At 42.4% G+C, this 14,361-nt stretch overlaps 1 protein-coding gene across 5 annotated transcripts in view; it reads right to left on the bottom strand.

Annotated features, from left to right (window-relative positions):
* Positions 1-1,968: 1,968 nt before the first annotated feature.
* Positions 1,969-14,361, bottom strand: part of esrrga (estrogen-related receptor gamma a) — a 76,870-nt gene continuing 64,477 nt past the window's right edge. For all 5 annotated transcript variants that reach the window (XM_058088713.1, XM_058088715.1, XM_058088711.1 and 2 more), the window contains exons 7-9: positions 9,945-10,051; positions 9,695-9,857; positions 1,969-6,466 (exon numbers count right to left, since the gene is read on the bottom strand). In XM_058088713.1, coding sequence (XP_057944696.1) covers positions 6,222-6,466; positions 9,695-9,857; positions 9,945-10,051 — 515 coding nt within the window. In that variant the 3' untranslated portion in view covers positions 1,969-6,221. The remainder of the gene's footprint in view (positions 6,467-9,694; positions 9,858-9,944; positions 10,052-14,361) is intronic.

Raw genomic sequence — 14,361 nt, 5'->3', positions numbered from 1 at the left:
TTCTTATTTCTTCTTATTCCCCCTCATTTATATCCAACATGAAAATGTTCAGCTCACTCAGAACTTTGCTATTCAGACTTAAGGTGAGATCCATTACCGATTTGGGCTCAAACTACCAATTTACTCTTACTTTCATCATACATTTTAGCATATTTCCACAGCATTTCAGTCAAGCTTCAGCTTCAGGTGCCAGTGTTCATTCAAAATTTGGATTTTTGTTCCGTTTCAAAGTGTTTTAGTTTCACTTCAGCTTTTCAGAATCGACAGTTATCTAGTTATCTAGAACTAGTTAAGGAATAACATCATATTGTAACGTCTACATGGATGCTGTGAGGATGACGGCCGGCAATCTCAAAACACAACCACAACCAAACAACATCAGCAAACTCAGTTGTACTCTGCATGCAGCTGTCATCATCAGCCTGCACCCAAACACATGCAGTCCGTAGTCACGTCACGTTCACTAAGTTTAGAAAATAACAAAACTTTTTAACCGTACACGTGGATGTTCTGATTGGGTTTTATGCTACTGGTTCCAATACCGATCATCCAGGACTGAAATCATCCAACACTGATACCAATCACATGGATTAATTATGCATTTTTCAAAGTATTTATAATGCCGTCGGCTAATAACATAATGCTAATCATGCTTTTATTAATAATGCTATTGGCCAGGTTTGCTATATAAAGTGGAAAAGCCCGGACAAATCCAAAGTCCCTTTGAGGGGAATGTGATTTCTTCATGTGGCCCAGAATTCCTGGCTGCATGATATGAAAGAAAGAACCAAAAAATTGCCTTACTTTAGAGAAAAACATATTGGACTTACGTTTTGAAGAAAACATATATCACAGGTGAAACTCCGAAGGATGACACGCCTTCTTTAAGGAGACTTTGGATGTGAGAGGACATTAGTGGAAATTCCAGGTAGGTGATAAAACACTCAGCCAATTCTGTATCTTCCACTGGTTGTTGGATTATTCATTCATTCATTTTCTACCGCTTATCCTCACGAGGGTCGTGTGGGTGCTGGAGCCTATCCCAGCTGTCTTCGGGCGAGAGGCGGGGTACACCCTGGACTGGTCGCCAGCCAATCACAGGTGGTTGTTGGATTAATTCAATGATTTTTCGGGTAATTAGCTTAGCCTACTGTCAAACATAGTATTAGTCACATGACTATATACTCCGTCAATTCTTTAAATGCCGTATTAACGCTTTTAACGTGCTACCCCACGTAAGATAGTTTCCGTGGCATGTGTTGGCAATTATGTTTCATACATGTCTGTCATCGTGGGAAAGTGGGAGGACGACACTGCCAAAGATGTTATTAGTTACGTCAAGACGCCACATTGCACAAAGATCACTGCACTATGTTGCACTGCACTGCACTGTATGTTAGTTCTTTTAGTTTGGATATACAGTATGTGCCCTGTGATTGGCTGCTAACCAGTCCAAAGTCAGCTGGGATAGGCTCCAGCTCATCTGAGACCCAACTGAGGACAAGGGGCATAAAAATGGAAAAGGATGGATGTTATTGTCAGAAATGAATGTGATAAAGCGGCACGGCGGTCTAGTGGTTAGCGCGCAGACCTCACAGCTAGGAGACGAGGGTTCAATCCCACCCTCGGCCATCTCTGTGTGGAGTTTGCATGTTCTCCCCGTGCATGTGTGGGTTTTCTCCGGGTACTCCGGTTTCCTCCCACATTCCAGGTTGGTTAATTGGTAGGTTAATTGGCCACTCCAAATTGTCCATAGGTATGAATGTGAGTGTGAATGGTTGTTTGTCTATATGTGCCCTGTGATTGGCTGGCGACCAGTCCAGAGTGTACCCCGCCTCTCGCCCAAAGACAGCTGGGATAGGCTCCAGCAACCCCCGCGACCCTCGTGAGGAAAAAGCGGTAGAAAATGAATGAATGTGATAAAAATATGGAGCGGTGAATGAAAGAGTAATTTGACGACAAGTCTCAAAAGTGGAAGCCTGGTTTTAATTGATATTGCTCTACTGTAATAATCCTGAAAGGCATAGTCTGGAGTAACACATGTAATGTTTCAAACAAATAGTTGTTTAACTTACAGAATCATAGCTCTCTCTTTTTGCATTGAACAATATATACAGTGTGAAATAAATACATTTACACAAATGGACATTATCATTGGAGCACAATTGTATGATACACATCACAAAAATATACAGGTAGTTGTTTTTTTTTTCTTTTTTTTCCTCTGTTTTCTGATGTGAAGCACATCTAAAATCTACGAACATATTTTTAATAACAAGGGGTGGGGTTGGGGGTTAGGGTGGTGGTGGGGGGGCTTCGTCCCTATGTTCAAAAGGGTCTTTTTTTTTTAATCCCCAAAAGTTTTTTGCTCAATCACCTCATAAATGCAGCCCACATTTAAATCCAACGAAATGATGGACAATCCTTCATAGTCATAGTTGAGCTTGAGAGATGGTTACATAGAATATTTGCAGCTAATGGGTTTTAGTAACAGATGAAAGAAAACAACACGGTGCTTAAAGTGCAACCAGGTCGACTCATTTTCCCATTGCACCTCATGGAAAACAACACTTTAATTAACATTTAAAGTCATCTATCACAAGTGCAACAGTCAACAAAAATATTGCTGGACCATAAGTGTGATTTCTTATTGACTTAAATGGCCTATGATAAATGTACAAGTATGTCCCCATATTCAATTTCAATGTCATTGTCAAATCAAGTGCACATTTGGGAAAACTCGCAGCATCTGCCACAGGTTTGGACAATTTAACATTAAACTGCAAAAGATGTTGAAAAGCTGTGATAATTCTGTAACAACTGCGTTACTTTTGCCCTTGTGATACATTTTACGTTAAAGTACAGGACGCTTCTCAGCCTTAAAAGATTTGACATAATGCTACACTTTTATGGCATTGAAGAGAAAATAATTTCCTAAAAATGATTTAGAAATGATAAAACAACTTTTAAGAAAACGACTGAACTGCTGCCAAGCTGCGTGGACGGTAGTTACGTACTTTATGTACAGCGAGCATATCAAAAAAGTCCACTAAGAGTTACTCAAATGCCTCTCAGTCCATTGTCGCTTATTTCAACTTAAAAAGATACGTATACAGAATATTGTTTCTTCTACAGGGAAGTTACACAAATCACCCTCCCCCATTTAAATACTTGTCTTTATCATTTAGATACTAAATAATTCATTAAGTATGTATAGCCGGGAAGAGATGAGAGCTGTGTTTTAAACCCCCCTCCCCCCAGGCCGGCGGTTCTAGAAGAATCCGTAACCGCCGACTGATCCGGCAGCCAGACCTCACGGCCTCTAAAAGTCTATGCGGTGCTGGCTAAAGAAGAGGGGGGAAGCGCATGGCACAAGGACAGGAATCACCACGAGAAAAGTTACACGGCCACGCCTCCGAGTGCTCAAAAAAAAAGGAAGGAAGACTTGAGGATTAAAAAGCAAAGGTTTTTCCTTCATAGAAAAAACATGAAACATACATCGAGGTTTGAGCTACAATTTTTTTTTTTTTTGCTTTTTTTCCCCTCCCATAAAATGTCTTAAGTTAGAAGTGTAATCTGCCTTTTCTATTTACAATATACAATGTTAAAGAAGGCTGAGAAAATAGCCTGTAAAGATGCTTCTTGATGACAATAGAGGTGGCCTACACTTGAATCCTCAGCTGCCAGCTTCTAGTAGGTTGGACAAACATTTGGCGTTGTTATCCAGCTTTATCAATAACTTACATGATGATATATGATGTTTAAAGTGTTAAAGCTATCATGACATAAAATGCTTCTTTGCAGATCTGTGCCCTACTTCCTGTTTGCAGGATATATTTGGGAACAAAATACAACTAAATGTATGATAGATTGGCCTTAACATGCTCTAGCTTTTGTATTTTACTTACTTGATTGTATTTTTAAAACAGGAAGTGGGATAGTAAAGTCACATTTGTGTGATATTGATAAAAGATAATGTTTTGTTTTTGCATCATTTCCCGCAGCACACATATCTGTCATCTTTATTCATGCCTGTTGAACTGTAGTAGTTTGTCGCCACTTTCACACAGATATCCAACACAGCAGCATCAGAGCCGTAACAGAACATCCATCTGCATCTATTGGCCTGTGCCTTTTACACAGCAAAGTGTGATATTGCCATAATTGTTGTCATTTCGGATGATTAGATACTGTACTTAGTTTTGTCTGGTAGCGACATCTGCTTTCAACACAGCAGGAGGGAGACATGAGTGCCGAGTTCCATTTCACACAGGCCAATTGTCACCTCTGTTACAGCTCTAAAGCAGAAATATTGTCTCACCCCCCCAATTCATATCCATTCTCTATATACAGAACAGAAACTTGGAAAAAAAAGGTGTGAAAATCCAGGCTTTAACCGGCTGTGTGAAAGGGGCTTTTGATAATCGTCACCTGGGTTGGTACCTAAGGGGCGGAGCTAACACAAAACACAAACATAAGTCATTGGGGTTATGCCGCCATGCTGCTATGATGTCATATGTTGTCTACATGGCTTTGGAGAAAATGCTGCTGTGTACTAGCTGCTTGCCTTGACCCCCCCTTGACCCCCCATCAACAAATCCCATTCTTGTTTGATTTGTTAATATGCTATTACTCATTTTGTACATACATGACAGCAGCGTTGTGGTCAAGCTAATAGAGAGAAGTAAGTTCTGGGTTTGAGGGTCCAAAACAAAAGCTGCTGTTATTTGTCATATACAAGATGACCGTTATTTACAAGCCTGTTATTGGTACCTTAGCTAGGATTATTACCAGATAGAACCCCATGAAATAAAACATAAAGCAAAGCTTCCGTCGGGTTTGACAAAGCACCCTCCGTCCCGGTGGCACTGAGGCCATTTTACACAGATGATCTTGTGGGGCTCGCGGGAAGGGAAGTGAGTACGCAGGGAAGCACTGAGGGTGACACGTGACAGTTGGCACATTGGAGGAGTTCAACGAGGTGGTGGGCTGTACCACCAGGCTAAAGCAGAGAAGCTGAAAATACTGCAGACGCACACAGGAGGAAAATGTGTGGAGTCCACTGCATGGTACCTACTCGGCTCTATAGAAGCTTTTTCACTGACAAATCCAGGGACCATGAGGTACTACTTCTAGTCCCTGGACTTCATACGGTATAGGTATTGTAACATTTTGTCCAATGACAATAATAAGCTCATATTAGTTTGGACTATTGCTGTGGACAATGCAATATTATACTCCATAGTCTCCACATTGCTGCCCTCAGTCTCCTGTTGGATAAAATATGTAAATAAAGAAGTTCTCCCCCACAGTCGTGTTGTGATGTTTGTGTGTCTTTGTATGAGTGATGCATTCACTACAGCCTGGTTATCGCAGTTTCTTGCGGAAAACCAGATGAGTTGGTAGCGCACAGTGGAAAAAAAAAGTCTACAGATATTTTCAGCTTCGAGTGTCACAAGCAGGGGCATTGTGGGGAACCGGATGCTTCATTTGAGAAGAAGCACAAGGTGTTTACAACATTTCCAACTGTGATTCTTAGGATAAATCAGCCCCTGCTGCTTTGAAATAATTCATGAAAGAGAAAAACCCATCCACAGCCTGGGGATTTCAAAATAAAAGCAAAGTAATTGTTCAGTAATTTGGGATAATCGTGTTTGCTGGCATCCGCTGAATGGAAGTGTTCCATCTTTTGGCAGGCAAATCTCTTCTTCTTCTCTGTCCATCCAAATGTCAATGTACAGATCATGTGATTACAAATGTCATTAATACTTCTTTAGTGTTTTTTCCCTTTAAGTTATCTTCTTAAACACTTAAAAAAAATGATATAGGAGGAGAAGGGGGAGAGTCTCATCGGTCATCAGATGAACGGTGTTCATTTTCTTCTGTCCTCATATGAATTAGGTCATCATTAAATGCATATGTGAGTGTTACTGTCAGTGTTGTTGCTCAGCACAATAACAGCAGGAAGCGTCTTCTTCTATGCCCCATTAAAGGGGGCGGGGTCATATCAGTCTGTCGGCTTTCACACCCCCCAAAAGCAAAAGGTCAAGTGAGCCTTTGTTTTTTCAAATCTTAGACAGTTAAGGAAAGAGGAGGAGCTTACTTGTTTAGTCATAAGGGGCGTAGTTAAGGAGCATATTCCTGTATGTGTGTGTGTGTGTGAGTGTGTGTGTGTGTAAAAGCTGGAAAGGTCACAGGAAGTAGTTTTGAGACTCTGCCCCTCACACTTTGGCCTCCAGCAGCTCCAGGAAGAGTTTGTGCATGGGGACTTTGCCGTCCTGCTTGATACTGTAAAAGTGCTGCACGGCCTTGGTGGAGGTCTGGCGGAGCAGGGGCAGGGTCATGAGCAGCTTGCCTGCCCGGCGGGGATCCTCCTGGTGCTGGGAAGCCTCATAGTCCTGCAGGGCCTCGTGGAGCACATCCTGGAGCTTCTGAACAGCATCCACGTCCTCAATATGCATGGAGTCTGGGGAGGGAATATTAAATATCATTGTTACAAATGAGGGCGGCATGGCGCGCAGACCTCACAGCTAGGAGACCAGGGTTCAATTCCACCCTCGGCCATCTCTGTGTGGAGTTTGCATGTTCTCCCCGTGCATGCGTGGGTTTTCTCCGGGTACTCCGGTTTCCTCCCACATTCCAAAAAACATGCTAGGTTAATTGGCGACTCCAAATTGTCCATAGGTATGAATGTGAGTGTGAATGGTTGTTTGTCTATATGTGCCCTGTGATTGGCTAAATAAGGCACCAATGCATTCCTATACATGACTATGTATGTATCTTGATACTAAAATAAAATACAAATAACAACGGTGTCCCTTTAGATTCAGAGCTTGTCCGACAGTATCTGTGGTTAAAGCGTGGAGCAGTGGGTGTGATGAATGAAGAGACACACAGACATGTGGGCGGAGTTTTAAAAAATGGGAATTGTGGGATGATGGAGAGATTCGGGAACACCTAAAGCTCTTGTGTGTGTGTGTGTCTAATCCCTCTTACTGTTGGCATGTAAGGTGTGTTTCCGCATATGTGGCAGAGTGTCAGAGTGTCCCTCAATAATAATGCTCCATCCTGGCCCTTGGGGAAGCCCGGTCTTAATGCCAGCTGGCCTTTAGCTCCCCAACCTCTGATCAATGGCTACGATCAATGGCTACATGCATGTTAAATAATAATCACAAGGCAACTACTGATGCATGCTACAGACACACACATGTGACACAGGTCAAAATATTAGGTACATCTGTACATAATGACATCCAATAATCCGGTTTTAGGATAATAATGATCAGTTTGGCCTCGCAGCTAGGAGACCCGGGTTCAAGTCCACCCTTGGCGTGTGTGGAGTTTGCATGTTTTCTCCGGGTACTCCGGTTTCCTCCCACATTCCAAAAACATGCTAGGTTAATTGGCGACTCCAAATTGTCCATAGGTATGAATGTGAGTGTGAATGGTTGTTTGTCTATATGTGCCCTGTGATTGGCCGAAGACAGCTGGGATAGGCTCCAGCACCCCCGTGACCCTCATAGGATAAGGGGTAGAAAATGAATGAATGAATGATCAGTTTTGATTGCCAGAGAGCAGTATGATTATGTATACATACTGTATATACTATCTAATACTTTAGAGTGAAAAATCACACATGCATGCATTCTCTCAAACACACACATACTGTATATACAAACCTGGATCTATACAGTGTAATGCATGTATCAGTATGCAGGAGCAGACCAGTTGGCTTTGTCCTATAAGGATCAATAGCAGACTCAGCGTGTATCAGTTTATAAAAGACTGGGTGGTCCACTTGGCTCAGTGTCTCATATTTTATACACTAGATCATATTTAGCTGAGAGTATTACAATGTCCGGTAGTAAAAGTACATGTAACTTCAACACACATACTGTTCCCTCTTATCTTTACGGGAGGATTTATGGAAATTGGAGCCCCAAACGTAAATAAATGCATGGTGTAATTAATGTTGTGTGTTTAGTGTTTTGCCTGCTAGACATAGCCACTGCCTGCGATGTGACCTGCAGTACGCTCAGCAACTAAACAGCACAACTTAATGAGCGTGACATGTTCAAACATGCAACAATGCATGCACGCACACACACACACACACGACACACGGGCCTCCTGTTTTCCATGGCTAGTTGAAGTGTCTTTACATGTGGCGCACGTTTGCTAACATTTCTTAAGGCTCGGCTTCATTAATGCAGATGATTAGCATCCTGTGCATTAATTAGTGTCAGTGCCCTTCAAAATGCTAATGCTAGCATTCTGTTGTCTTGATGAGCGGACCACGATGCCACGTTATTGTCATTTGCCGTTTCAAATGTGACGGACATCTTCAGCGTCAAGAATAATGAGACAATATTGCAGAACATCTCACTGAGCGTATGTAACTTCAGGCCTGACAGTGATATTTATATCTGGATTTTATATAAAGATTATAACGTGCCTGGGGGAAATTTTGTATATGAACGACTCATGCCGGGCGGCACGGTGGCCTAGTGGTTAGCGCGCAGACCTCACAGCGAGGAGACCAGGGTTCAATTCCACCCTCGGCCATCTCTGTGTGGAGTTTGCATGTTCTCCCCGTGCATGCGTGGGTTTTCTCCGGGTACTCCGGTTTCCTCCCACATTCCAAAAACATGCTAGGTTAATTGGCGACTCCAAATTGTCCATAGGTATGAATGTGAGTGTGAATGGTTGTTTGTCTATATGTGCCCTGTGATTGGCTGGCGACCCGTCCAGGGTGTACCCCGCCTCACGCCCGAAGACAGCTGGGATAGGCTCCAACACCCCCCGTGACCCTTGTGAGGAAAAGCAATGAACAACTCATGCCCAAAAAAAAATTATCAGCTAAATTAAATGTTTGTTATACTACTTCCTATTTGCTTATAGAAGCAAAATATTGACATTTGACTAACAATAAGACAAATGCCATATTTAAATTTGCATTACCATGTAGCATGTATTGTATATTAGTGCTTTATAATAATAATAATAATATTATATTTATAATATTACTTATAATACTAGTGTACCAGTCAGGAAGCCTCTCAATATTGTTGCATGTTCATCCCAGCATTGTGGTTAAAGAGCATGTGTGTGAGATTTTGGTGCGTCAATGTGTTGCTCGTGTCACAGTATGACAACAAAAGGCTCCTCCCTCCCCATTTAAAGCTCCCTTCCATTGCATCTCTCTTTTAAACACATCGTATTGACAGTTCCCCCTTGTAATTAAAGAGTACTGAAGAGCTGGCCGCCATCCAAGACAAAGTTCAAAAGACGGGTCATGGGAGGGGGAAAGTGTGTGTGTGTGCGTCCCGGTGTGTGTATGGTGTGTATGTGTGTGAGTGTCAGTCAGCTGCCGATGCCGGCCGGACACATCAGAGAGGGCCCTTTATCGACAGACTTTGGGTTGTAATGATTTCACCTTATTTAACAGGCATCTGAAGAGACGACTATGCTAATTGTAAAAAAAAAAAAGATGGCCACTTTGTAGAAGGTGGGTAGCACAATGCATGCATGTGCTGTACAGTGAGTGAATAAGTCAAGTATGTGTTTGCATGAAAAGGATTGGAGATTGAAACAAGCTCTTTGATGAGTCCCACAGGAGTGGAGATCCATGGGATTAACACACACACACACGCACATACACACATACACATACACACACAACCTTCCAACCAACCTGAGTTAGCCAACGCGATGGCCTTGAGAGTGACAAATTCCTCCTTCTCCAGTTTCATGGCTTTGTACTTCTTGACCAGCTGGAGGATGGCGTTGTTCAGGTCCAACAGTCCAGCCAGCTTCGACTGGTCCTCGTCCATGATGTAGTCCTCAGCGTACACCAGCTAGTCAACACACACACATTCAAGAATTAGGAACTCTTTCTAAACATTTAAGGAAAACAACAACATCCAATTCCAAAAGCTACTAACCTTGTCTTCAAAAGAAAGCGAGCGGTAGACCACACGCAAGATCAAGATCTCCATCCATGCACTCTGCAGTAGACTCATCTGGTCTGCTAGAGACAGCGTGGAGAAACCTGAGAAGACAGAGGAAAGCAAATGGCATGATTAGAAACACTACTGTTGGGGGTGGGGGGGGGCATGGCTCAGGTGAGCGTGGTCGTTGATCCTTGGGCGAGATATTGAACCCCCAGTAGATTATGGTATCATCTTTTTTTTATGAAACCTTTGGAAACGCCACCAACATATCAATAATGCATAAGCACCATGCATTGATATTGATATTGCTCACTAATGACAGAACAGTTCAAATTATATTCATAATATCATGATAAAATCATCATCATAATAAAGGTTTGCCTTCTTCAGCTCCATACTGTGATGCAATATATATGAATGACGACATTCCTGACATTTTCCTCCACTCTGAATGTATTTTTATGATTTTTTTTAAAAGATAAATGTGTGGTTTGTTTTCAATTATTTCATTAATTAGATTTTTTGCATGCTTTTTGCACAAAGGAATCACTTCATCATCCTTATCCAAAGCAAATGCACTATGGGCAGCTATGACAGTGAAGACATTGAGTGTAAAAATAAAATATATTATTGCAATTGAGAGGTAAAAAAAAACGACAAATGGTTGGGTCGACGGGATCAAAAATGGCCTCTCCTGTAGATTCCTCCTGTCCTTCCTCCTCCCTCCCTCCCTCGCCCAGTGCTGAGGGCTGTTCTCTGGGGACAGGTAAGCCTTATCTCCCCCTGACACAACCTGCATGGATCAATGTTGGCCAACGTTGCTGCACCACTCAAACATGCTCTCTAATTGCAGCTATGGCTCCAAATTTCCTCTTTACTTCACTCACAATACATTGCTTTCTATGTACCTGTATGCTATATGGACACAAGTATTGGGACACAAGGTCATGACATAAACAGGAAGTAAAAATGGTAGGAAACATGAAGATTTTCAGGGCTGGACAATAACGATGTACCGATGGCCCGGGGCAAGTAAAAACAAAATTCGGGCAAGTAAATCCAATCAGTGATATTCCCGTCGGGCAAGTGTACTTTGGCATGCTATACCTTTTAAAAGCGGTTCTTGTTGGGTGTTGGTAAAACATGGACTGCGTAATTCCGGTGGTAATTTGCAAACCAATCCTTGCAAATCTTGAAATGGACCAATCAGAATTGTTTATTTAGATTGCGGTCCGCAGTCCACAGTCTGCGTTTTACGTTTTACGCGTTTTATGGTCTAATTTTTCAACAACTTCTGAAGGAAAACACCAAAAAGTGATGAAACAGTGCCTCCTAAAGAAGTATTTTATTAGCGGCAGCAAATCAAATGATGGCACAGGTGAGTGAATCACATTGCTGTGACAATTTGAAGTGGTCACAATGAAACACCACCGATTAGATCCAATACCAAGTACTGATTTTACAAAAGCTACAAAATCTAGCGGTTCCATTTCTCTGTGTATTTTTCTCACCTTTGCTTCACAAATTATTGTTTGACCATTGAGCATTTTTTTTCTGGATTAAAAACACTTTACTAGTACACAAATGTGTCTATTTAATAATGTTTCATTGTGGTGCACAACTTATAAAAGGCAAAGTGCCTAGAAGTCTCTTGACAATCCAGATTTCCATGCAATGTCATGATCTATGTAGGAAAACAATCACAAGAAATGATAATCATTTAAATTTTATTTGAGATTCTCATGTGATGCCACAAAAATTAGATGATATCATTATGGCAGTCTTTTCATTTTACATGGGGTAAGTTCGGGCAAGTAGTTCTCACGTTAAGAATTCCCCATGGACAAGTCATTTTTGTTTATAATGTAGATTTTGGAATGTTATTACTGTTCTAGTTCATCCCAAAGTTTTTCCTTACAAAAAACGTAACTTTCTGCACAAGTAACAGAAAAATGCCCAAACGCTAATTTGGAAGCACTGTCCAAAATATCAAAATTGGTTGGCCCAATGAAAGCATTCCACTTGGTCCTCTTTAATGGAACACATGCCCACTCACAGCTGTCCTCTCCACACACACACCTATCTATTCACACTTGCGCTTGAGTGTGTGTCTTCATAAGAGAGGTGGCCCATGTGAGCGCACCTGTCAGACTGCACCACCGCACTCCAATGTGTGTGTGTGTGTGTATGTGTGTGTGTTGGATTCACATCCTGCCAGTAGGAGCGCACAGATGAGAAGCAAGATATTTCCTCAACAACATCTGCTGCCATGCACCTCCTCTTGAGATGGAGGACTGAGTGCCAGTGTGTGTGTGTGTGTGTTCTTATCTCCCCGTGTGTTGATGGCTAATGGCAGGCGTCTCATTATGTCCAGGTTGCAGGCTATTGTTTGAATTGTGCTCTAATTCAGTCCATCTCCGGCTACTGACACAGACACACACAAAGTTGCACAAGACATCTAATGACACAATGGTAAACGGTGAAAGGTGGGTCGTACCATTGCCAAGTGTCATCTACCTAATGACATCATCAGAGGAGATTATATACTGTAGGTGTTCATCGGAGCACAAACACAGAAGGGAAGCAGACGTCTTGAGGGCGTCCTTTAGGACTTCAGCACTCATGGCGGACGGAGGAAATAAGTGATGGCATTACTAAAATTAACACAACATCACACGCGCACACACTTGATGAATCTGTTAACAGGGTTCATACACTTCTTCCAAGCTCAAAGTCAAGAACTTTCAAGGGACATTTGACGCATCTTTTCAGCTATCTATTATTATCATAAACATATAAACATATGGTGCTCGACAAATTTATTAGCCCAATATAAGGTTGGTTTGTGCCCTAAATTAATAGCACTGGTGATGAATCAGCCATATAAGTTCCACTTTTGTTTCTGGTACACCAGCATGAAGAAGCTATTGTTATCTGGAATGGCAAATTTTCTATACTATTTTGCAACAATGAATTGGAAAAAGGGCTGCACGGTGGACAAGTGGTTAGTTGTCATTGGACGTTTTAGAGGGATGATATGTTCTCCATCTCTGTGTGGAGTTTGCACGTTCTCGCCATGCATGCGTGGGTTTTCTCCGGGTACTCCGGTTTCCTCCCACATTCCAAAAACATGCTAGGTTAATTGGCAACTCCAAATTGTCCATAGGTATGAATGTGAGTGTGAATGGTTGTTTGTCTATATGTGCCCTGTGATTGGCTGGCGACCAGTCCAGGGTATACCTCGCCTCTCGCCTGAAGACAGCTGGGATAGGCTCCAGCATACGCCTGCGATCCTCGTGAGGATAAGCGGTAGAAAATGAACTTATTATTAATTCATTCATTCATTTTCTACCGCTTATCCTCACGAGGGTCGCGGGGAGTGCTGGAGCCTATCCCAGCTGAAAGAAAGGCTTTTGGATTTAATCTGGCACAAGATGAGACAGAAAAGTTGCATGCGTTAAGTTCAGGCAGTAAAGGCCTTCTCTCGCAGATCCATTAAGATCCATTGAAGTTCCCATATATGGTTCCTTATGCAATGAAAAGTCAATGGTTTGTTATGGATGCTTACCAGCAGCCAGAAACATACCCACTTTGCTGTGGACAAATTTCTCGCCTAATTACAACTGATATGCACAAACACACACTTACTGAGGTATAAAGGCAAACAGCAATAATTAAAAGCCTCATGATTAATTTATTGAGGCCAAGTGCAACCTTTCAATGATTTTATCAGCTTGCGGTGTACAAGCACTTCCTGTGCTTGTTCCTGTGCATGCATGCATGTGTTGTTTCATCAACACGTGTGTAATCATACACACTGAGCACCGTGTGTGTGTGTGTGTATTCTGTTGTGCAAATGCGAGGCCCAATACGAGACCATTGACCACCCCCGCCCCCCCTCCACCGCCACCCTCACCCGTCCTTTCCTCGCTAGCCTGTCTGCGCCGTTCAGCCATCCAATGCTTCTTATCTGTCTGATTAATAGGCGGCCAGCTTCAGGACAAATTAATTAACAGATAACGCCATCTCAACCCCCCCCCCCCCCCTCCGTCGTTTTTCTCCCCCTCCCCCTTGCTTCTCATGAAGCGATCGATATGGCAGAAGAAAAGAAACATCAATGGGAATTTAGTGCTGATGATGGGGAGGGGGGGAGGTATTGATGGTGAGAGAGCATCGGGATGAGTGAGATGGAAGGAGGGGAAGAAAGTAAAACCGAGAGGGGGGGGGGGTGTTGGAGACCTTTCTTTCATACCTGTGACTTCACTTGACTTCCTTATTGGGCTCTAATTACATGTGCTTTCTGCTCATCGTTGATAAGACATCTCATGCTGTGTTTGTGTACGTGCTGGGTACAGTAATGGCATATAATCTTTCTTTTAATTAACCCTTTCCAATCAGCTACTATACA

Source organism: Doryrhamphus excisus, chromosome 12 (genome assembly GCF_030265055.1).
Source record: "Doryrhamphus excisus isolate RoL2022-K1 chromosome 12, RoL_Dexc_1.0, whole genome shotgun sequence".
Classification (NCBI taxonomy): Eukaryota; Metazoa; Chordata; class Actinopteri; order Syngnathiformes; family Syngnathidae; genus Doryrhamphus; species Doryrhamphus excisus.
This window is presented reverse-complemented; position numbering and strand designations above follow the sequence as displayed.